This window comes from Maniola hyperantus, chromosome 11 (genome assembly GCF_902806685.2).
Source record: "Maniola hyperantus chromosome 11, iAphHyp1.2, whole genome shotgun sequence".
NCBI classification, from domain to species: Eukaryota; Metazoa; Arthropoda; class Insecta; order Lepidoptera; family Nymphalidae; genus Maniola; species Maniola hyperantus.
In genome coordinates this window covers 1655319-1678198 of record NC_048546.1, presented here as the reverse complement: position 1 = coordinate 1678198, position 22880 = coordinate 1655319, and the positions used below count along the sequence as shown (strand labels likewise).

The window sequence follows — 22880 nt, the reverse complement described above, 5'->3', positions numbered from 1 at the left end:
AGTTGACAGTTTGTGCTGTTACCAACAGATTAAAATAAGATTATTTAATTTTAGTCTGTTGGGAACAGATTTTTTATATTACTATATCTGTTGTTTTTGACAGCAGTCAGCCATCTTTAATTGTCAGCTGTCAAAGTGCTGTCAAACTTGTTTTGGCCAAGTAGCTGCTGGCACTCTGGCGCCTTTTTGCAAAAAATCTATAAAAACGCATTAAATTCATAATAAAAAATGTGTGTAATGTGATACAGAACAATGGCTATACCTTGTGAAATGTTGCTGCATCCGGAGCTATTAACAAACGAGCAGTTAATGCAGATTATTCAAGAGGTATCCTAAGGTTTCTACTAGCACGCAATTTCGCCTGTTTTTTGTATTATTATATAATTGTATTTCTTTTCAGCGACATTTGCGAATTCAAAACTTGCACAGGATGGCGAGAGATGAGCTATTGGACTTGTTTCATCAGTTTTGTGTGCCGTACGGGCAGAGAAAGTACAGAGATTCTGGTAGAGGGAAAGTTCTAAACAAAGTCAGACCTTCGAGTCCCGAGCCTGTCGTAAAGTTAAACACGTTCAACTATAACAGCGTCAGCAAGAAGTCCTTACACTCGCCTTGTGAGAGACTAAAGCCACCGCCAGATTTGCTGTCATGTCATATGAAGAGAATAAAATTGGACAATCAGGCACAAAATAATAAGTATCCAAGTTTCAGCATAAATGTAAACAAGAGGAAGATGTCTGTTGATGCTGTAAGTTGGATTATTGTATTACAAATGATAAATTACTTTATATATTTCAATCCATAACAATAAGTAGGTATACCATTTCACTATAGATATAGCCCATGAGGTAGGGACTGGGTTGTGGAAAGTCAACAGTTGATATAATATTTTGATTCAATATATTTTCAATGGCATTTGTAGGACTAAGGCTTAGTTTTTTATTGTAGAAATGCATTAATTGAAGAACAATGTAATCCGTAACTTTGGTGATCAAGTGACAATTGAAGGAAAATATTATGGATTTGCTTTGTTGGTTCAGACACATTTTATTAGAAACTAGCTTATGCCTGCAACTTCATCCGCATGAACTACACAAATTTCGAACCCCTATTTTACCGCCTTAGGGATTGAATTTAAAAAAATCTTAGTGGATGTGTACGTCATAATAGATATCTGCATGCCAAATTTCAGCCAGATCCGTTCAGTAGTTTGAGCTGTATGTTGATAGATCAGTCACCTTTTCGGTTTACACATTTAGAAATTAATTGTGTGGGTTGAGTCCTTATAATATTCTAACTATGTGGCTAATTCAAAGTCAAAGTCAAATGATTTATTCAAACTAGGTAATTAATAACTCTTTTTGATGGTCAGATGTTGGATTTCTAAGATATAGTGGTGATAATTATTACGCAAACTTAAAACTAAAGCTACAAGTTCTGTTGTACAGTCTCTAAACTAAAATGACACATTTAAATAATATATTGCTATCTTTTTCATAATGTTTCCTGGTAAAAATGATAGCACTACATTTAGATCTTTCAATTAATTTTAGTTCCTCTAGTAACTCTATTTAAATTCAACTGTTTATTTCTTGTTTTAGGTATCCCCAGTTATGGACAGTCCGCCTCCCAAGAAGGACAGGAAACTTATAACATGGCCCTAAAATAATGCGATCTTAGGAACTGTAACTTAGCTAACTGCAGTCTCCCTCTAGCACTTGATCATTTCTATTTTTTTTTATTTACAAGTTAGCCCTTGACTGTGATCTCACCTGGTGGTAAGTGGTAATAGTGGGCTAGCCTCTATAAGTTTCTACACACTACTAGGGTGGTAATTAGCCATGGCTGTGGACTGTGGACTCCCACTACACCAGTTCAGAGTCAATTTTGAAATTATAAATTCACCTATTTAAATCAAACCCGGGACTTCTCATTTATTGGCTCGCGCTCACCACTGCACCAGGGAGGTTGTCAAAAAATTCTCATTGCTTATCATGATTTCATTGCACTCGAAAAATGTCTTTTAAGCCAATGGATAAAGTGTTTGCCACATAATCCTACTAATATGTATTGTAAACGGAAACTGGTTTTGTTTTTTGTCCTTCAATCGCGATGCAACATAGTAACGGATCGTCGTGATTTTTGCATGGACACATAAGAGTGACATAGGCTATCTCATAAAATGAAAGAGTTCCAACCTTTTTGGCACTTGGCATAATGTATAGAAGTGATTGCGATTGTCACATTGTTGCTATCAAAGTACTGTGCTAGGGTATTGTAAATATGTATGTATGGTTATATTCTTTGACTGATGAAAATTTAATCCATATTAATATCATAAATGTGTCTGTCTGTTTGTGATCTTTTCACGGCCCATCTGTTTAACCGATTTTGACCTTTGGAAAGAGAGATTGGATATCTTCGAGACGAACATGGGCTACTTTTTATCCTGGAGAAATGTTCCCAAACTCCACAGGATTTTTAAAACCTAAATCCACGCTGACAAAATTGAAGGCATAATCTAGTTTACAATAATGCTGTAATTATATATTTTCAATTATTTTTAATTTTTAACTTCTGTATATTAGCCTGATGTTTGTGTGTCATCAACTCATTAGATGTTGTTATAAGTCCCGCAAATTGCAAATGCGCGTGGCCGCCGTTTTAGTGACGTCAGAGTCACTAGACTGAAGTTTCGAGCTGATGGTATATTTTTATTTCAGCTGACGTCAAAATGACGTTATTTCGATGGTAATGAGACATGGTTGCAGCGCAATAGCAATTTGCGAGACTATATTAAAAATTGCTTGTACTTTTTTGTTAACTCATGTATTTATTATTGAAAAGAAAAATATGTCACTTTCATTATTAGTTACTTTTAAGATAACTACGTGTTAATTATATTCGCTGTAATTTTTTTACTAAAATGAGTTAAATAATAATCAAATTGTATTGTATCCAAGATCATAATAAAATAAGTAAGTAGATATATTTGGAATAAAATGTGGTATATTTTGTATTTTGTAGTTTAACTTTGAACAATTTAAGTAAGTACCTATTCAAAATGCATTGCCTTTTAAAATACTATTTATTTATTTTAAAAAATTCAAATTTCAATGAAGAATGGACAAAGTGCCTACTTATCATATCGGTTTTTGACGATATCGGATTGGGGTACGAAGTATACTTCGCGAAAGGTCGAGATGACAATCGGAGTATGAGGTGAAGTGGGAGGACGCCCTGCACACTCGCCCGTCACCCGCGCTATCCCGAACCGGCTAAGCGCGGGGGCTGTGCGGGTAAAAATAAGGACTAAATGCGTACTTTTGACATGACAATTGGCACAAAGTAAAAATGGCGCGTGAGAACTCGATTTGGACGCATTATAAGTACCTCATTGATCTGACTACGCAGCTACGCGTGTTATTAGGTAGGCTGGTAAATAATGGGCAAATATTTTATAAGAATAAAAATTAAGCAATGATGACTAATCAAAATTGTCTAGTGTGTCAGATGGTGTCTAGATATGGTGTCAAAAACAAGAAATTCGAGCGAGTTGATTTCAAAAACTAGAAATTCGAGCAAATTGGTTTGAAAAACTGGAAATTTGAGCGAGTTGGTTTGAAAAACTAGAAATTCGCGCGAGTTGATTTGAAAAACTAGAAATTCAAGTGAGTTTCTTTCGAAAACTAGAAATCATGAGCGACCCAATGCCTCGTAGTGCCAAGTCAATCAAGAGCAGATTGGACACTATAAACCAGGGTAGTGATGACAGGAAACCTAGCAGTGTTCCCAAATCCCAATCCCATTTCTTGGTAGCGTCGAACAAACTAGACAAAGTCACTCGTCGTGTGATCGCGCCGTACGCGCAGATTGAGAGGAAAGGGCTAAAAGAGGAGGAGGGTAAAGAGGGGACCTATCTGGATATCAATAGGTTCAATGTTTTCTTGGAGGACACTGTAGACCTCGATGCGTTGCTGTATGAAACTGCTAATGTTTTGAAAACGGTTACTAACAGTTCTGGTAAATATTCAATTCAAGCTAGGTAGGTATCTAAGCTAAACTAAGTATATATGCGAAAGTGTATCTGTCTGACTGTTACCTTTTCACGGCCCATCCATTTTACAGCTTTTAGATGAAAGCTGTACCTACAAAAGATTAGAGTAGAGACGGTAGAGTAGCTTACATTCCGAATAAGTGCGCATATAGGTAAGTAGGCTAAATTTTTATCCCCAAAAGTCACAGTTCCCACGAAATTAACGGGGATCAATTAGTCGCGGGTATCAATCAAATAGTCAATATTATAAATGCGAAAGTGTTCTTGTCAATATCCCGCTTACCCGATTTTAACGAAGTTTGGAACTGAGACAGCTTGCATTTTGGGAGAAATACTATTTTTATCTCGGAAAATCAGAGTAAATTTAGTAAACACGAAATGTTCGCGGATGAAGACGCAGGGCATATTGTCTGTCATACCTAGAAAAAATCTCCACTATATTATGTAGGTATAGTTCGCAACAGGTCGAGATGGCATTTTGGATATGAGGCGGGAGAACGCCCCGTACACCCGCATATCACCCGCGCTCGCCCGCATCGGGTTAGCACGGGGACTGTGTGGGTGTGCGGAGAGTTCCCTCCCCGATTGCCATCACGACCTGTCGCGTACTATAGGTAAGTATACAATTTCTTTGGTCGCTGCCAATTTTATCATTGGGTTTTAAAAGAATCGGCAGCTATGTAGAATGTAGATATGCCTAATAAGTAACATACTTCATTAAGCATTTTAAACCTAAGCGATTTTTCTAGGAGTTTTCGTTTATATAGTGAACAAGTTGAGAAATGAAATCGTCTTGATGACTCAAAATACCTTGAATCCTGAACGACACGAACTCAACATACCTATTGGTTAGTGAATAGCTGATACCCTATACAACAACTACCTACCTACAATATGTACAACCAATTGCCCGACTCGCTACAGAGCACGGGTCTCTCGTATGAGAAGGTACGCTGGCTTAGTGGAGATTGGCAGACTTCACACACCTTTGAGAACATTATGCAGAACCCTCAGGCATGCAGGTTTCCTCACGATGTTTTCCTTCACCGCAAAAGCAAGTGATATTTAATTTCTTAAAACGCATATAGGTACCTATATAACCTGAAAAGTTAGAGGTGCGTGCCCGGGATCGAACTCCTGACCTCCCGAAGAGGAGGCGAATGTCTTAACCAGTAGGCTATGACGACTTTTATACCCTTATCAGTGCATCAATCGAGTTGATCAGTCTTGAACTGCATGACATGATTCGTTTTAAAGAAAATCTTACTTAAAATCTTTGAACTGCCTTTGGTCTGGTCGATACAGAGAATTCAACCTCAAGAGTATACGCATATACAGTACGCGGCCGAAAGTAATGTACATCTACCTTTAGGAGAAGATAGCAGATTCGTAGAGCACTGTTTCGGTCGTTGAAACCGACAAAACTTTATATAGGTAGGTATGAGTGACAGAGACAACACTCTACAAAGCGAAATGTCATTCTAAATAGAATAGAATAGAATAGAATGTTTTTTTATTCATGTAAACTTAGTAAAGGCCGATGTACATTACTTTTGGCCTCGTACTGTACCTAGCTAAGTACATGGTTTTGCATGAAAACAAAGTTGTGAAATGTTGGCGGGGGACGGGAGAATGCTTTGTTTTGTTTTGTTTTTTGTATTGGTCGACTCAAAAGTCAAAAGTCACGTAATCAAGACAATGTGCGGAATGAGGGTACCGAACGGGTGTAGGCCGACTTTTATGTTAAGCAACTGCCTAAGCTTGGCAATCGAGGGTGTCCGGCTATTAGGCGTCAGTATCTTAGCTGATATCATATCATTTAATGATTTCTTTTACTAGAGGAAGGTAAAATCGCTGCAGCGCACGTAGCAGCGACTAAAGAGTACTTGCTGATAGAAGATGTGCAGCGCGACAGACGCTTCGCCGAGGGTCTGTGCTGGCTGGACGCGCAGGTGGCGCTGTGCATGCCCGTGGTAAAGCCGGACGGGGACTGCTATGCTGTGCTGGAATTGTACAGGACTCACTCGGAGCCATATGACCATGTGAGAAATATACCTACCTACCTGTTACCTAAACGTATGTACATGCTGCTGTTCTGCCTTCAAAGTTACATCAGAATAGCTTCATACGTATATCTTATACCAAATTCAAGTTTGACAAACGGGGCATCATTGTGCCGCAATAAGTATGGGATGACTCTAAGCTAATGCATTGGATCAAGTGGGATTGTCTTCTGGAAGAGTCGTTTTAAAATTCATTAGTGCATCACCGTAATTATCTTTATCTATCGGTATTCTAAAACGTGTAGGTATAAGTATAGTTAGCGATAGGTAGAGAGTCGCGTAGGGAACCCCCACAAATTCGCACAGCCCCCGCGCTTCGACCTGTCGCGTACTACTCTATACTTTCCTATGTTATGTGTGATTTTTTTAGTCATTGTTGGTGTTAGCTTTCCTGTGGGAAAATGAATGTTTCTACCATTTCTAGAACACACTGTACACAGTTGTGAGCGTGGCGTGCTGGGCGGGAGCGGCCGTGCACCAGGCGCAAGCGCGCGTCACTCTGCAGCGCACCGCCCACCTCAACCGAGAGCTGCGCGCGCTGCTGCAGAACTACTTCTGCGACCTAGCCTCCATCGACACCATGCTCACCGACATGCTGGTGAGGCTTCACTATACAGGCACTCCTTTAAATATTTTGGAAGAGGTGGATTTTTTTGAAATCTCTAACTCTCCCATAAAGTGGCAAATAGGAAATAAGAGAATCGCTAGTCACACGTTAGTAAAAGAATAGGTACCACGTAGGTTTAGGTAGGTAGGACTGATCTTCCAAGCAGGGTCAGCTGGCCATGTAGCGCTCGGATGCAAACCCTGGGACCCTCTAGTTGGCGCGCGGGTAAAACTAGAGTACTTATGGTACTTATTCACCAGTGATCGGAAATTCGGGTACAAATGGTGTTGGGATTGAAGCAATAGTCCGTTCACTTCGCTGGTGGTATGCCTCTCGCTGACCCGCAAGGTAGACGAGTAAAAGTATTTTTTTGAAAGGAAGGTAGGCGAGTAAAAGTATTTTTTTGAAAGGAAGGTAGGCGAGTAAAAGTATTTTATAAGAAAGGAAGATATCTATCAAGAATAACAACGCACAACTTTGTCGTTAATTCAAAAATATTTAATTTAAAGAGAGCGCTCGCGCCTGAGCGATGCATGCTCTTTGGAGGCGTCGCGAGCGGCGCTCGACACTGTCCTGTCATACTCACACTCCTATACCGTGTGCGCTGCAGACGTGAGCCATAGCCACATGAGTAGATTCTACTCGTGTGCTATAGCCATAGCCATAGGTAGAGCCGGCAATGGATGACGACGATATAAATTAAAAAATTTGATGTCAGGCAGTAGTAAAGTCCTTCATTGGTGTGATGCGAAGCAGCTTCTACATCCTGGACAAGGAACAAACGGACGAGCACGTGCTGGCCGACATGTGGGAAGACGGCTGGGCCAACGAGAAGTCCACCATGCCTAAGAAGAAGATCAGGGTAAAGTAAGTAACATTTATTTAATATACCTACATATTTTCATGGCGGCCATTTTGAATTTTTATTATAAGACAGACATTCTGTGAAAATTTCAACTTTACCTATTACGGTTCACGAGATACAGCGTGCTGAGAGATAGACGGATGGACGATCAATAGCGCCGTGTTCCTTTGTCAGTCTATCGGGGTAAATAACACAAAAGTTTAACAGTTCATTAGGTACTGCTTTAATCATTTCTTTGACTCTTATAACTCTGAAGTTATAAACACAAATACAAGACAGGATAGGACCAGTGTACGCGGTGGTCGGGGAACAACTGCTTGACCGTGCTAGGTTTTACAAAAAGGCCAACATGGCAAAACACTAAGCGTCAGCAGTCCCTCACAGTGTCCACTAATCGAAAGTCTCAATCTTTGTTACTTAATAGCCTAAGCCAAGAGCCGACGCCAGCAGAACTGGTAGCCAAGACAGGAGAAACATTAAATGTCCGCGACGCTTACAAAGACCCGCGATTTTCCAAAGAGATAGACCCCACCACAGGGACTGTAGTCAGATCCTGCCTGGCCGCGCCGATTATGGACAAGTCTGGTGTAATCGGTGAGGTTTTTATCAAAAATAAAAATGTCTATTTTAAATTGTGTTTTAAGTCTATGGAACGGTAAACTTTGGTAGGGTGACCACATTATTAACTTTTAAGAGACACTATAACTTATTCGATTTTTTATAAAGTAGGTATAATACGTTAAGGAATTGGTTTGTATAGTCACCACATCTTTATTTTATTTTTAAGAAAAAACCTTATTTCTTCTTTTTAATTATTTTTTTCATTGAAGAGGGAGAAAACTACGATCGCTTCTTTATAATATATTTGTCACGTCATTTCATCGCTGTTTTTATGTTTCTTTCTAACTCAGTTTATGTCACAGGTATCGTCCAACTAACCAATAAAACAAACGCACAGCCGTTCAACTCTGAAGATGAGACCATATTCCAAGTGTTTATCAGCTACTGCTCGCTGATTGTGCACTTTTACAATATGCAGCAGAATAAAATATTCCATGTAAGCGCTAGTCTATAAATTAAAAAAAAATGTATGTACTTATCCATATTTTAAGACTGTCGTTCTCTATGTCTGTTATCTGTATCTGTTTCTCTGTATCTGTTTTAGACCGAACGTTGGATGACTAATGCAGAATTCCTTCTTTCGTTCTTTGATAAAAAGGAAAAACTGACCGACTGATCTATCAACGCACAGCTCAAACTACTGGACGGTTCGGGCTGAAATTTAGCATGCAAATAGCTATTAACATGACGTAGACACTAGGCATCTGTTAAAAAAGGATTTTTGATTCAATCCCTATAAAGGGGTAAAACAGGGATTTGAAACGCGGACAAAGTCGCGGGCATAAGCTAGTAAATAAGTAAACTATTTAGAGTATTTTTCAAATACCTAGCACATTCACATAGCTAGATTTCTAATTTCCTAAAACAACTTGTTTCTGGAGAAGATTTGAGTCGTATAGCCGATTTTTTACGGAACGCAACAATATAAATGGCCAAAAATGAAAATGGGAGAGGAAAACTTTGGATTAAATTTCTTTCATGTTCCCGTGTTTAATCTTTATTAGACAAATCATTTTCAATATTGTAATTCCAGGGAAACCTAAATAAAGTTTACAACGATCTAATGGTGTTGCACTTAACCCCATGTCGCCACGATATGGATGAGATTATGGAAACAAATTCATTGTTTCTACCGCCAAATAATTTTAAAAGGTACCTAATCTATAATACCGTTCTTCTGTCTAATATCACAGCATATTGTGTAGGTACCCAACGCTTTGTAGAACATCACAAACTTATTCACAGAATAAAAAAATTGAAGTTTCTTAATTTACAGCTTTGATTACCACATAAGCGAAGGCAGCAAAGAAGACATGCCAGGTCTTCTTTGCTATATGTTCGTGGAAACTTTCGCAGACAGAAATTTCGAGAGGCACAATTTGGCGGAATTCACACTAACTATCCTGCAGTGTTACAGAAATAACCCGTATCATAATGCGGAACACGCATTCTGCTTTACGCACACGATGTATTTGATATTGGTCAACAATTGTGGATATTTTGATTTCGTTGAGGTGCTTAACTTGATTTTGAATCTTGTTTTATTTTTGCATGCATAAGGTTTAATTCTGTTCCATGATAGTACTTAACAAGTTTTCTTGGGCCCTGGCGCCCCTTGCGGGTCACTCGGTAAACCTTCGCAGTAGTAGCGGTGAATTGTACAGAGTTATTATAATCATTACCCAGCAGAGGCCAAAAAGGTTGGCGACGATTCGCGATTGTATAATAAAGGGAGGCCAAACACGACGTATCTATCATTCGTCATTATGGAGATCTACTTTTATGGGCTCACCATCAATTAATCATAAATCATCATGTTTTCCCTTTATACTCCAGATTTCAATTTTGTTACAGTCTGACATTCGATGTTTATGACTTTTCATAATAAAAACAAACATTTCCTATCTTCTAGACAGCAGCGTTGATGATAGCAGGACTATGCCATGATATAGACCACCCTGGATTTAACAACAACTTCCTATCTTTAAGTAAGCATCCTCTGGCACAGATGTACAAATCATCGACGCTTGAGTATCATCATTACTTCTTGGCAAAAAAAATCATTGAGGTAATCTTAAATTCCTTACTTGTCTATGTAGTCCTGTAATTAGTCTTCCGAATCTTCAAAAGCCTATTTCCATGCACTGCTGGAAATAGACCTTTCCAAAAGCGGGCCCTTGCACATGGTCCTCCACCTTTCATTTCAAAGTCATCAGTCAAGCGCGCTGGAGGTCGTTCCATGCTGCACTTACCGGTACGCGGTCTCCACTCCAAAAGACAGCTACTTACCCCATTAGCCATCGGTTCTGCGACAGACATGGCCTGCCCATTGCAACTTCAGCCAACCTGAGATTTAATAGTAAATAATTAGTAATTGGAAATTTTGATTACAGGACAAACATTTGCTAAGCAAACTTTCCATTGTTGATCGCGACCGCATTTTGCAGGAATTAAAATACAACATACTTTGCACAGACCTGGCAGTATACTTCCAGGTATTAATATGCTACTAAATAGATGCCGAAAATTTTTAAACTTTTGTAATATACTAACAACTGCACAATTTATAATCAGTAGGTACCTTTATTATAAATGCGAAAAAAAAAATTTTTTCATACTTGCTTTAGATAAGAGCCCAACTCACACCAGTTTTAACTGAACGTGCTTTTGACTGGACTGACAGTTCACATCGCAGGTTATTAAAAGTAAGTTTAATTCTATAAGTAGTATTAGTACAATATTATTTGGAAGAGATCACTTTAGTGATAAGGTCAACCTTTGTTTTTTAAGTGTATCCTGTATTCTTACTCTCTGTAATTTTAGTACCTAACAATAAAGTTGTTTTAAATTAAATTAAATATTACAATGAACATTTTTACATTACTTACTGTGGCTCTCTTAAAAAGTAGGACGTTGCAGAAAATTCTGGATGGTTGGCAATTTTTTTTGTAACTTGGCATTGACTTTCTTTTGTCCATTTAGGGTATTTTGATGACCACCAGCGATTTATCTGGATGTTGTAAACCGTTCGGCGTATCCAAGGCTATAGCCCTGGATATTTATGAAGAGTTCTATAATCAGGTACGTACCCCACAAGTTCTAACAATTTATTTTGCTGATGCCTATTGTAACTCTACAATGAGATCACACAAAATCTGAATCTGCAAACACAACAGTGGTGTGGTCTGTCCTGATGCTTATTACGAACCTGTGAATGCTTAAAATATAATCTTTCTTCTTTTATTCTACACCTATGCTAGGGTGACAAGGAGCGTGCGATGGGCTACACACCACTCAGCATGATGGACCGGCGCCGCAACGTGAACCAGCCGGCCGAACAGATCCAGTTTTTGTCAGTGGTAGTTCTGCCGTGCCTGCTGCTGTTACAGAACATATTCCCCAACACTAGCCCGCTCATCGACAACTGCAGGTAACGCAAACGCAAGATAGAGCGACAAAGAGCGAGGGGCTACACGCTGCAGTCATAAACGCCAGCGAAGCAAGTACAAAACATAAATGTTATAAAATAGGCATTCAACATTAGTAATAAAATAATGCCTTAAACTTCAACTTTTTTTCAATAATAAGTCGGCAAATACACACCAATGAATTAATGAACACACCTAAGTTTGTTTACAAAACATGTAAGTAGGTACAATTAACAGTTCATGCGTAAATATTTCAAGCGCGTCAGAACTGTCCTCTCAAAAATTATCTCCTGGTCACTGTGCTTAATACAGACCTCAGACATAATCGTTGTAGTTTTTTTCGATTTTTAATATTTTTGTTTTTAGTTTCTTAAACTTATTATGATTTGATAATTTCCAGAAAAACGCAAGAAGCTTGGCACGAAGAGATAGAAATGCGCGGACAAAAATTGTGGAGACAAGATGATTCCATCCAGAGCACAGGGCGACATCGCATTGTAATTAAACTTGATAGCGACTCATAATAACTACTATCTTGCTTTTATTTTATATTTTCATAAATAAAATTGGTAATAAAAATATTTTATTCTTGGCTTTTTCTTCGAAAGGTTATAGAGAGAGAGCCGGCGCATGCCAGACCTTCCTTATTTTATAAAGGCTGAAAGTTTCTCTGCGTATTGCCCTCAATACTGGGAGGAATGTTTGTTTAACTTTATATTCAACCAATGAGTCCAAGACCAAAACCGTACTTTTGACATGACAGTTGACACAAAAAATTGGCGCCATGCCACCTTAGGACTGCATGTTGCCACCTATTATTATACCTATGATATGCTCGTATTTTATCCTAAGTTTCTATTTTCGGAAACTTAAATCTCGTGCTCCGTAGGGGAACTTGTCCCTGGCTAATAATATAGTTCAGTAGGTATTATGGTCTTATCACAAAATACTTACCTAGACTAGAAAGTGTGCGTTTATCTTGACAGATTTTCCATTGAAATCTATCAATAGTTACTTAGACATCAATAATACTCTTATTTTTTGTGGTAAGACGGTTAATGTTTAGAGGCGAAAATGAATAACACAAGTTAAGATTTTACATTTTTTTTTATTTAGGAATATTCATTACTTGGATAGTGATAGTGTAACACCGGCCTAAATCATCAGTTCAACTCTTATTAAACTCTGCACATAAAGCTAATAACTTTATCCCGGTTTCATACAAAATAAAACTAAACCTAATTTACATCTATATCATAGATTTATTTTCAACTTCAGTTGTTTGCATCGCAACGCATTTTCTTTTTTATGATGGCAACATTATCCTTGGTAGAATTTTAAAAACAGACTCAAAAATATGTCATAGACTCCCAAATGTAGAGAGAATACTCAACTGAGGCGGATATCGAAAGTTTATACTTTGACTTTGCTCAGACTTAAGACAGTGTTAAAAGTTAAAACGAGACAGGCTTATGTAGAGATATAAATCTATATAGCTTTAACTATCTGAGCAAACTCAAAGTACGTTTTACAGATCCCAGCCTAAATCTAGCTGTTGAGCTAAAGACAAAAGTGCCGTTTGCTTGATCAAGTCGCTTGGCTGGCCTATCAGGCTTGCATCAAGCAGCTTGATCAATCAAAACAAATCTACGTACTTGACCGTCTCGGAAGCTCTTTAGTTCCCGTGACCTTCAACAATGTTGCTATACAAAAAGATTACATCAGTACAATTTTTTTATTTTTGTTGTTAATTTTAAATCCATACTGATATTATAAATGCGAAAGTGAGTCTGTCTGTCTGTCTGCTTTTCACGGCCCAACCGTTCAACCGATTTTGATGAAATTTGGTACAGGGTTAGCTTATACCCCGGGGAAGGACACAGGCTATCCCGGAAAATTGAAGAGTTACCACGGGATTTCAAAAACCTAAATACACGCGAAAGAAGTCGCGGGCATCAGCTAGTTAACAATATTTATTTTATGAATAAATTAAATTTAATATACCAAGTATAATATCACCGTAAAATTATTATTTGATACTTCCGTCTGTGTAAATCATCTTACACTACCCACTGAGTAATAATTAATTAATTACATTAATAGACAATAAATACACTCGATATAATTTTAAAACTTAAGTTTGAATAAAACAATGAGATTTATATGTATAAGCATAAATAGTTACACAGAATAAAGGAAGAAGTTCGACGCAACAAACTTGTAAAAAAGTAATAAAAGTGAAGCCAGCACTCTTACCCTGCATTTACACATTCGTCACTTCAGCACGTCGCGCCGCTAATGTCATCGACATGTCGCGCATAATCTGGCATTGCCGCGGTAGCACACTTCCCTACTCTGCACTCGGCACGCCCTCTTTTGCGAATGTGTAAATGTCCCATTATTTGCTAAATACACATTGAAATTATTGATCTCCAACTTAAAAAAGGTGGTTAACTTTTTAAAGAGGTGGTTAACTTTAAAGAGGTGGTTAACTTTAAAAGCGCGACAGTTTCCGAGGTTACAGTTATTATTTCAATTTCAAAGAAATCAGTTCTGCTTTTTTAAAATTAGTTTCTTCAGTCCTATTTTTTTTTATTTTTTTTATTTATTTGTACGAAAAACATTTACAGTACAGAGAAAAAGAGAGTAAAAGTGGACAGGGAATCTCTATTTTATTTATTGGTGGCCTGATAAGATATATCTATCTTTTTCCTTTAGTCTGTGGCATAAATACAATAATTATTATTATGCCTAAAACTGCAAAATTAGTACACCATTAACAACATGTCATTTTATTTAACAAAACATAATGGTGAAGTTTAAAATGATCATTTTCACTAATGAACCAATCATATTATTATAATAATGATAACAGATTAATAATATTGCTTACTTTTTAAACATTAGATCTGTTTGCTGAGAAATGGCGAAAGATGTAAACGGTATAAGTTGTAAGGATGCTTTTCCATTGAAGCGGAGTGCAGCGAAGATATTGTTTTCAATCAATTAACTTATTGAAGCATATAAACTGATTGGTCAAAAACACACATCTCAGCTTCGTTCCGCTTCAGTGGAAACGCACCCTAATACTACCATTGATATAGTTCCGTCTCTTTTAGACATATGTTTTTGCGAACGTGACATTGGCAGCTTTCATACACAGATGGTTAGCATCCAATGTTCTGATATGATTAAATAAAAAAGTATATTTCTAATAATTAAAGCAGTCGTCATTTTGTTTACATTTGGTCATTTCTTAGCAAACAAATTAATAATGGCAGAAACATAAAACTATACTCGACTCGACCGTTACGGCGCGTCGCGTGTGTTAATGGAGTCCCTAGTGTAATAATGACAGAGCGAAGAGAGGAGTCTACATTTGTCTGTCCGTCTAATAGAGCCTCATAACTTCTCATAACTGCATTAACCACATTACTTCTTCTTCACACATAATAATGGCAAGTATCAAATAGTAATAAAATTAATGCATGTTTCAAATCACGCGCAGCGAGAGAACGCCTGCCCGATTTTTGCCTATAAAAACCTTTTGGCATTTTACAATTGTGTTGATAGACATCACCTTCCTTACTGAGGGTAAGGGTGCGTTTCCACTGACGCAGAGCGGACCGTGAAATGACCGTTGAATCACACGGTTTCCACTTATGTGGAGTGGAGATTTCGAGCACTGTGATTGGCCTATTCATGGTCCGCTCCGCTCCACTCCACCCAGCTCCACGTCAGTGGAAACGCAGGCGGAGCAGAGCGGAGATGTGATAAGCAAACCAATCAGATTATTCAAAAATAACGTGTCAATTTAATTACGTCATATCTATGTACCTAATGTAATTGGTCTCCTCAACACAGCTCAGCTCCTCTTCGCTTTAGTGGACAAGAACCCTTAAATACGGATTTACCTCAACGCTCATGTCAAGTTAGCTAAACTCACTTTTAAAAGTTACACTAGGACCTCTTATTATATTATTTACGTTTCCAGCCTAACTTTCATAGCACATTTGTTCTAAAAACACATTTTACTCAAAGTAATTCCATAGACTATTTATTTACTTTATGGCAGGTGGTATTTATTTTTGTAATTTTCCTATCTGCATGGAATGAAGTGCAAAATGTTTTGCGAATTGTGATTCGGTTTTTTTTATTCAAAAATATTGTTTTTCATCGTTTAGCTGTTTGTTTTCCAGTTACTGCAATTCATTTAATTTGGGTTGAACTTTAAAACGATTCCCATACAATTTTCGTCACCTCAATATAGAATATAGATACAAAGTCGCTACTTGTTGGCACTAACTTAATTAACTGAGACAGTGTGGGACGCGCCTAGTACGTAGCGCTCCTAGCATTGCCAGGCGTCCGGATAAAGCCGGACAGTCAGGCTTTTTGGTTGCATGTGCGGCCAAATTAGACGGAGTCCGGCCTGTCCGGCTTTTTAAAATTGACAATTTTTTACATTTTGAAATAATAGTAGGTGTGAAGATTGAAGAATGATGATTATGTAAATAGGACTGGTTCATTCATTAGGTTTGTTTAATTTTGTTTAATGTATTAATAAGTGATTATTGAAAAAAGATTGGTTCATTTATTTTATTGTTATTTTATTAGAATTTGAGGAGATTTTAAGGTAAAAAATATAAAAGCCTTGTTTTTTTGTGTTATACTAAGACTGAAAAATTAAGATTGTCCAGCCTTTTTACCCAAATGTCCGGCTCAACTGGCTGGTCTGTTCGGCTTTTCGGTTTTAAGATCTGGCAACCCTGCGCGGCCCACACCCGCCACGTGTTGACATAAATCATACCTTATGCTTGTTAGATCCGTGTCCCAGGCAGTTTAAAATCTAGCGTGAACTCTTTGTTTTCCCGCTTAAGTTTTAGGCTGGGTAGGGGTGCCCGCTTCTACCTCTGTGTGGACTTCACATATTTCAAACCTCTTTTGAGATTGAATTTTCAAAAATCCTTTCTTAGCGGATTTTATAAACTATGTGTCAATTAGCTTACGCCCGCGACTTCGTCTGCGTAAACTACACAAATATGAATACCCTATTTTACCCCCTAAGGGGTTGATTTTTTAAAAATCCTTTCTTAGCGGATGTCTACGTCATAATAGCTATCTGCATGCCAAATTTCAACCCGATCCGTCCAGTAGTTAGAGCTGTGCGTTGATAGATCAGTCAGTCAGCTTTTCCTTTTCCTTATTATGTACTGTATACATTTGCATTGATAATTAATAAATAATTACTAAGCGTGATGAACAAAATGTGCATTGATATAAATTAAAAGGCGTTTCAAAACCGTCGCCTACGGCTCGGGTTTGAAATCATTGCCTCAACATTTACATTTGGAAAACTCAAAGCACTTCTGATATAGACGCATCATCATGTCATGTATATCAGTGAAAGCTTAGTCTATTAAATTTAAAAATAATAATAATTTTTATTACAAGAACAACGGACCAGCCGCCAAACCAATAATGAACACAGAATTTTGTTATATCATTTTTTAGTCCAGGTCCAGGGTGGGTAAAATTGACACCCTAGGATGGATCAACGGAATTAGCTCGACAGCCTAGCGATAAGGTGAGTTGCGAATCGTTTTAGAGTTCCTTGTTAGTAGTTGGGTGTGCGAGAGTGAGGGGGTTAAGTGTTGCGTATCTTGCCGGGCACGTAGCTTCGGTCGATGGTGGCGTCCTGCAGGAACATGTGCAGGCAGCGCTCGTTCTGCGCCAGCGGGTGACCCGCGATCTTGTTAATGAATACTTCCAGTCCTGGGAGTAAACAGATGAATCAAGGAATTAATCATTGGTGCCGATTCTGCTGTCTTTCTCTAAACTTAATTTAAAGTATAGTTATAAATACTATCTGTCCCGGCTTACTCACGTGTATAGTCGACGTTAGCCCAACTAGTTTCGAACCCATCCGGGGTCCTTTTTCAAGGGAGTCCGACCGCGCACGCGCCGCGTTTTTGCCCCCCACCCCAGCCACCCTCACAACGGGCTCTACGGGCAGCGGCACGTGCGTCCCGCAGTCAAAACCGCGGCGCGTGCGCGGACGGACTCCCTTGAAAAAGGACCCCGGATGGGTTCGAAACTAGTCGGGCTAACGTCGACTATACACGTGAGTAAGCCGGGACAGATAGTATTTATAATGGAAATCACTCACGGTAGTTTAAACGCTAAAGTATAGTTCTTGCATTTCACAAAGGCCACTGACTCATGCTTGTGTTTAAGTCGTTTCGGTATACGCAAAGTACACTAAATGTGTGCGTTTGACAGCGCTAGCTCGCGACTGATTTGTCTGACATGCACGCACACTTACGCAATGACCATGTAAACGACGTCACCACAAGTAAAGTTCACTAGCCTTCCTAAATTGCAAGAACCGTATCTGCATCTTTTTCTTTTTAATATTGCTGAAAAAGGACGGCACATGAATTTTTTACAATGTGACTCTAGTAGTGCACGGTACAAATTTAAGCAATAGGCTCGCAACTGGCAGCTTAAGTCATGAGGTTTGACAGCTCTAAATTAAATTTAAAACTGTTAAACTGTATCGACTGTCCTTTTCATATAACATGATCAGTAAGAAGAGGACGTGGATACTCTAAAAAAAATATTAAAAAAACTGACTTCCAAAACCACTACAAAGTAAATAAGGGTTCCGTTTTTCCTCTTGAACTTTTGTTTCTAGTTTCAATATGTAGGTATGTACTATGTATGTTGAAGTCGGGCGAGCTACGCGCTTTGATTTCTAGTTTCTTTTATGCTCGCCCGACTTCATACATACATACCTACACGTGTTGAAACTAGACACAAGCCAAGTTAGTTGTATCAGTCATGTTATCACGTAAGGATAAAGTGCAAAGACCTTTATCGCTGCCGCAAAAATTCGTTTATTGAAGGTTGAACAAGCGAGGTAACTTCATAAAAACAAAACAGACTTTAATAATAAAAAAATGTTTATTATTCAAGTATGGATTATCAAATCATAGATACCTAAGTATGATAATTCATACTAATATTATAAATGCAAAAGTGTGTCTAAGTGTGTGTGTCAGATAAGCCGTCAAAAGCTACCAGACAGACGTCTGGTAGCTTTTGACGGCTTATCTGAACTTAATCAATTTTGATGAAAATCGGTAGATACAGATTACAGACTCCAGAGATAGCTTGCATCCTGCAAATAGACACAAAATGCTTTTTATGCCGTAAAAACCGGGTTCCATACTGAAGTCGTATTTTTTCGACATTTTAGAATGTACAGGTAAAACCCTTTCATAAGATACCCCACTTGGTATAGTTATCTTCCATACCAATTTGTTCATGAACCCATTTTAAATTGTAATAACATGTAACCACAAATTCACGGTTTTCGGATTTTCATCCTTACGTGTGCTATAAGACCTACCTACCTACCAAATTTCATGATTCTAGGTCAACAGGAAGTACCCTATAGGTTTCTTGAAAGACAGACAACAAAGTGATCCTATAAGGGTTCCGTTTTTCCTTTTGAGGTACGGAACCCTACAAAACAAATCAAAGTATACCCACAGGATTTTTATACACCCTAAATCCACGTGGACGAAGTCGCGGGCTTCAGCTAATTTATCATATTATTAATACGGATTCTGTTGTCAAATTACTTAATTCATGATCTTTATCCTTTCAATCTAAATATATAAAAGGAAAAGCTGACTGACTGACTGACTGACTGACTGGCTGACTGACTGACTAACTGATCTATTAACGCACAGCTCAAACTACTGGACGGATCGGGCTGAAATTTGGCATGCAGATAGCTATTATGACGTAGGCATCCGTTAAGAAAGGATTTTTGAAAATTCAACCCCTAAGGGGGTGAAATAGGGGTTTGAAATTTGTGTAGTCCACGCGGACGAAGTCGCGAGCATAAGCTAGTTTTACATATTTCTCCTAAATACCCTATTCATCATACACTGATAAAATATGACGTAGACATATCGTATGAGTCACTATAATGACAAAACTAGCAATGAATCACAAACTACTTGCTATGCAAAATTTGACAATCAAGCAAAAATGTTAGTTTAATGAACCTTGAACAGATAAATATTGGTAGCAGATCAATTTTTGTTGGTGATAATAATTATTTTTGTTGCAGTAGTACAGTAAAAGTCGTACAAGTGCAAGTCAGACTCACACACGTAGGGTTCCGTACCATCATACAAGAAAATAGAAAAAACACTTTAATTTTTAAATTTTCATGATGACTATTTTTATTATTTTTATTATTTGTTGTTATAGCAGCACACTCTGTGAAAATTTCAACTCTCTACAATTCACGAGATACAGCCCGCTGACAGACAAACGGACGGACAGTGAAGGCTTAATAATAAGGCCCTGTTGGCACCTTTCAGGTATGGAAAGCTAAAAAAGATGAAGGAGGAACCAGATCAAAAAGTTTTTAGGCACACTTAACAAAAAACCGGCCAAGTGCGAGTCAGGCTCGCGCAACGAGGTTCCGTACTACAGTCGTATTTTTTCGACATTTTGCACGATAATTCAAAAACTATGATGCATAAAAAGAAATAAAAATCTGTTTTAGAATGCACCGGTGAAGACCTTTAATACCCCACTTGATATAGTTATCTTGCTTATAACTTGAAAATATTAATTATTAATTCATGACCAGAATTTAATTTTTTTGTGGTATGTAACCTCAAATTCACGGTTTTCAAATTTTTCCTCGAGTGTCTGCTATAAGACCTACCTACCTGCCAAATTTCATGATTCTAGGTCAACGGGAAGTACCCTGTAGGTTTCTTGACAGACTGACAGACAAACAGACAGACGACAACAAAGTGATCCTATAAAGGTTCCGTTTTTCCTTTTGAGGTACAGAACCCTAACTGACAACTAATGGAAGACCTAACAAACTCTTCATACACAGAGTATAAACAGAATTATAATATAAATCTATTAGCATTATTAACGCATTTAATTGGATTATTCATAAAATGGTAATGCTGCAGTACAAGGTTGACTTGTATGAAGCATCATGCAACAAACCAGTATCATGCATTTTAGCTAATATTGTTTTTATCTCTACCAATAAATAAAATTGTAGTGTCTGTCTGTAATTTCGAAATAAATACCTCATATTAAGCTCATATGGTTATTTGAACAGCTGTACCTGACTATGAGAGTGAGGGAATAGATTGCACCTATGTACTTGCACACACTTGTAAATATCACCTATGTTTAGCCAATCTATGTTTGAGATTGGCAAAGTGAAAAAAATTTAATTGGAATAAATTTTACCTTTTCTACGGTCTTCAATGAATTCTTCTTCAAAAATGCCATCATCCCCTCTAAATGGTAATTGTCTCTTTAGGGCTTTACCGGGCAAGGGAGGGACTACTATCTGAAATTAACGGAAATCATATTAAAAACAGAACTGAGGACCTAGCATGACGATCAGAATAACTTCTGATTTACAGTTACTCTTCCACTATTTATTTTTTTTGCTTTTAAACCTCTCCAACTAAGCGTCAAGCTTGTGCTAGGAGTAGGTACGACAATAGTGCAACGGGCGGGGTTTGAACCGTCGACCTTTCGGTTTTCAGTCCACTCCTTTACTGGTTGAGCTATTGAGGCTCTAAGCTCCACTTTTGAACAAAGAGGGACTGCATAATATTGTTCCTCTTGGCAAACTCCACTATGATTTTTTTCTAATTTTCATTTTTTGCTGCCACTTTCCACATAGCAGAATTCGTATGAGCAGCGATGAGACACAGCCTCCATAAGCCACTTTTATAAGCTGTTAAGAAAAGTACAGTGACAGCTTTATGTGCTATGACTCTGCCTCAAATATTAAAAGCAACTGAATTTTTTCCTTGCACTGTGATTATAAGACTATTGTAGTCATACAGCAATGACAGAGTGAACTCTCTGTTTGATCATGAATCAATGATATCTATGTTCTGTTACAATTTCCTAACTGTTGTGAACTATAGCAATGATCTAAATGTCATATTCATTCACAAGTTTGTTCATACACACAAGAAATATCATACATTATGTTTAATATTTATACCTACAGGCTTAAATTTTACCCTTTCAATGCTAGACTAACCTTACTATCTCTCTCCAGTTCGTTTCTGAGCCATTCAAAGTCACTGTACCGCCTTCTTACACTGGACTCTTTCACTTTGAACACTGGCAAATTGGTCTGGAAGCAGGAATTGGTAGTAAAACTCAAAACAATCTTTACATAAATAGAATTCGAGAACTGTTATGGAATTTTGAACAGTACTTCTTTTGTGATGATTGTGATAAATTGTTTATAAAACTAAACCTACAAGGGTTCCAAATGCACCCTGGCCTGAGAATAATCCCACAACTTGGCCTGGCATTTCTTGTTATCACAACATCACTTCGAACTAGATAGGGCAATTCATTCCCGAGTTTTTTATCAATGAGTTACGCTATCATCTGCCAGTCGACGTTGGTATGATTTGGCACACGATCCGCCCACAAAAAGTCGCAGCTACACATCGCAAACATCGAAGTGGCGTGACCGATTAATCCAATTATCCCTTTAAGGCATTGACTGCATCCTGCCCGACTTACCCTCATGCGAACTTCGTAATCGGTATAGCGTTTCTTCCCGACTCCCATCGTTACGGGATTCACCACGTCGATCTCGAGGAAGTTTGCCGGGGCCGCGTACGCGTCGTCTAGAGTTTGTTTTTTAACATTTAAGCGTCTTGTCGCGTCGGCTGTTGCGTCTTCAGCCATCATAACTCTTTTATAAAACAAACAATCACAAACTTAATAAAGACGGCTCACTAATCAAAAAGCAAAGCAAATGAATTTGACAAATTGACAGTGAATCAACATTTTGACGTTTGGTTTGAAAAATGGCCATGTTATGGTTGCGTTCAACCATGGAGTAAATATTTATTATGACTATGCGTTCAATATACGTTATGTAATTATCAGTTTAAAAAAATGGCGTAACTAGTTAAGTCGAAGGTAACTGATTAACTAGTTACTTAGTACAAAATAAGTAAAAACAAATTCATTTAGAATAGTTTGATCTAATCAATAAACTAAAATTAAGTCGAATGCTACACACTCGATCTAGATCGGCGATATTTGGATCGATCCATAGTCTTAATAGACCCTTTTACCGTGCATTCGTTTTACTCTTTGAATGAAGTGTTTATGAACAAGCGCCTTTGCTGTGCTT

The 22880-nt window shown here is 37.9% G+C and overlaps 3 protein-coding genes across 8 annotated transcripts; 2 read left to right on the top strand and 1 right to left on the bottom strand.

The window, feature by feature from the left end:
• Positions 1-152: 152 nt before the first annotated feature.
• On the top strand, positions 153-3019 carry LOC117986311 (ashwin-like). Its single transcript, XM_034973142.2, has 3 exons — positions 153-327; positions 401-748; positions 1602-3019. The coding sequence occupies exons 1-3, from the start codon at positions 253-255 to the stop codon at positions 1662-1664; spliced, it is 486 nt and encodes a 161-aa protein (XP_034829033.1). The 5' UTR covers positions 153-252; the 3' UTR covers positions 1665-3019.
• Positions 3020-3606: 587 nt separating this feature from the next.
• Positions 3607-12181, top strand: LOC117986650 (cAMP and cAMP-inhibited cGMP 3',5'-cyclic phosphodiesterase 10A-like). Of its 6 annotated transcripts, XM_034973524.2 has the most exons (15): positions 3613-4023; positions 4807-4905; positions 5897-6099; positions 6545-6718; positions 7446-7594; positions 8017-8186; positions 8516-8649; positions 9247-9365; positions 9490-9727; positions 10126-10281; positions 10607-10708; positions 10841-10918; positions 11196-11294; positions 11474-11643; positions 12042-12181. In XM_034973524.2, exons 1-15 carry the CDS (start codon positions 3699-3701, stop codon positions 12163-12165), a joined length of 2340 nt encoding a protein of 779 aa, XP_034829415.1. In that variant the 5' UTR covers positions 3613-3698; the 3' UTR covers positions 12166-12181. The 6 variants fall into 6 exon arrangements, with proteins under 6 accessions (XP_069358021.1, XP_069358020.1, XP_069358023.1 ...); XM_069501919.1 differs by lacking the exon at positions 10126-10281 and having other exon boundaries at positions 3609-4023; XM_069501918.1 differs by lacking the exon at positions 10841-10918 and having other exon boundaries at positions 3611-4023.
• Positions 12182-12729: 548 nt separating this feature from the next.
• On the bottom strand, positions 12730-22535 carry Snx3 (sorting nexin 3). Its single transcript, XM_034973368.2, has 4 exons — positions 22259-22535; positions 21762-21857; positions 20948-21050; positions 12730-17416 (listed from the first exon to the last, which is right to left on the bottom strand). The coding sequence occupies exons 1-4, from the start codon at positions 22427-22429 to the stop codon at positions 17289-17291; spliced, it is 498 nt and encodes a 165-aa protein (XP_034829259.1). The 5' UTR covers positions 22430-22535; the 3' UTR covers positions 12730-17288.
• Between the last annotated feature and the right edge of the window lie 345 nt (positions 22536-22880).

Coding starts and splice junctions, on each gene's coding strand:
- LOC117986311 (XM_034973142.2), top strand. CDS start 253: ATGGCTATACCTTGTGAAATGTTGCTGCATCCGGAGCTATTAACAAAC. Junction 328..400: donor TAATGCAGATTATTCAAGAG/GTATCCTAAGGT, acceptor ATTTCTTTTCAG/CGACATTTGCGAATTCAAAA. Junction 749..1,601: donor GGAAGATGTCTGTTGATGCT/GTAAGTTGGATT, acceptor TTCTTGTTTTAG/GTATCCCCAGTTATGGACAG.
- LOC117986650 (XM_034973524.2), top strand. CDS start 3,699: ATGAGCGACCCAATGCCTCGTAGTGCCAAGTCAATCAAGAGCAGATTG. Junction 7,595..8,016: donor AAGAAGAAGATCAGGGTAAA/GTAAGTAACATT, acceptor GTTACTTAATAG/CCTAAGCCAAGAGCCGACGC. Junction 11,644..12,041: donor CCGCTCATCGACAACTGCAG/GTAACGCAAACG, acceptor GATAATTTCCAG/AAAAACGCAAGAAGCTTGGC.
- Snx3 (XM_034973368.2), bottom strand. CDS start 22,429: ATGATGGCTGAAGACGCAACAGCCGACGCGACAAGACGCTTAAATGTT. Junction 21,858..22,258: donor ATTACGAAGTTCGCATGAGG/GTAAGTCGGGCA, acceptor TCCTGCTTCCAG/ACCAATTTGCCAGTGTTCAA. Junction 17,417..20,947: donor CATTGAAGACCGTAGAAAAG/GTAAAATTTATT, acceptor GTTTACTCCCAG/GACTGGAAGTATTCATTAAC.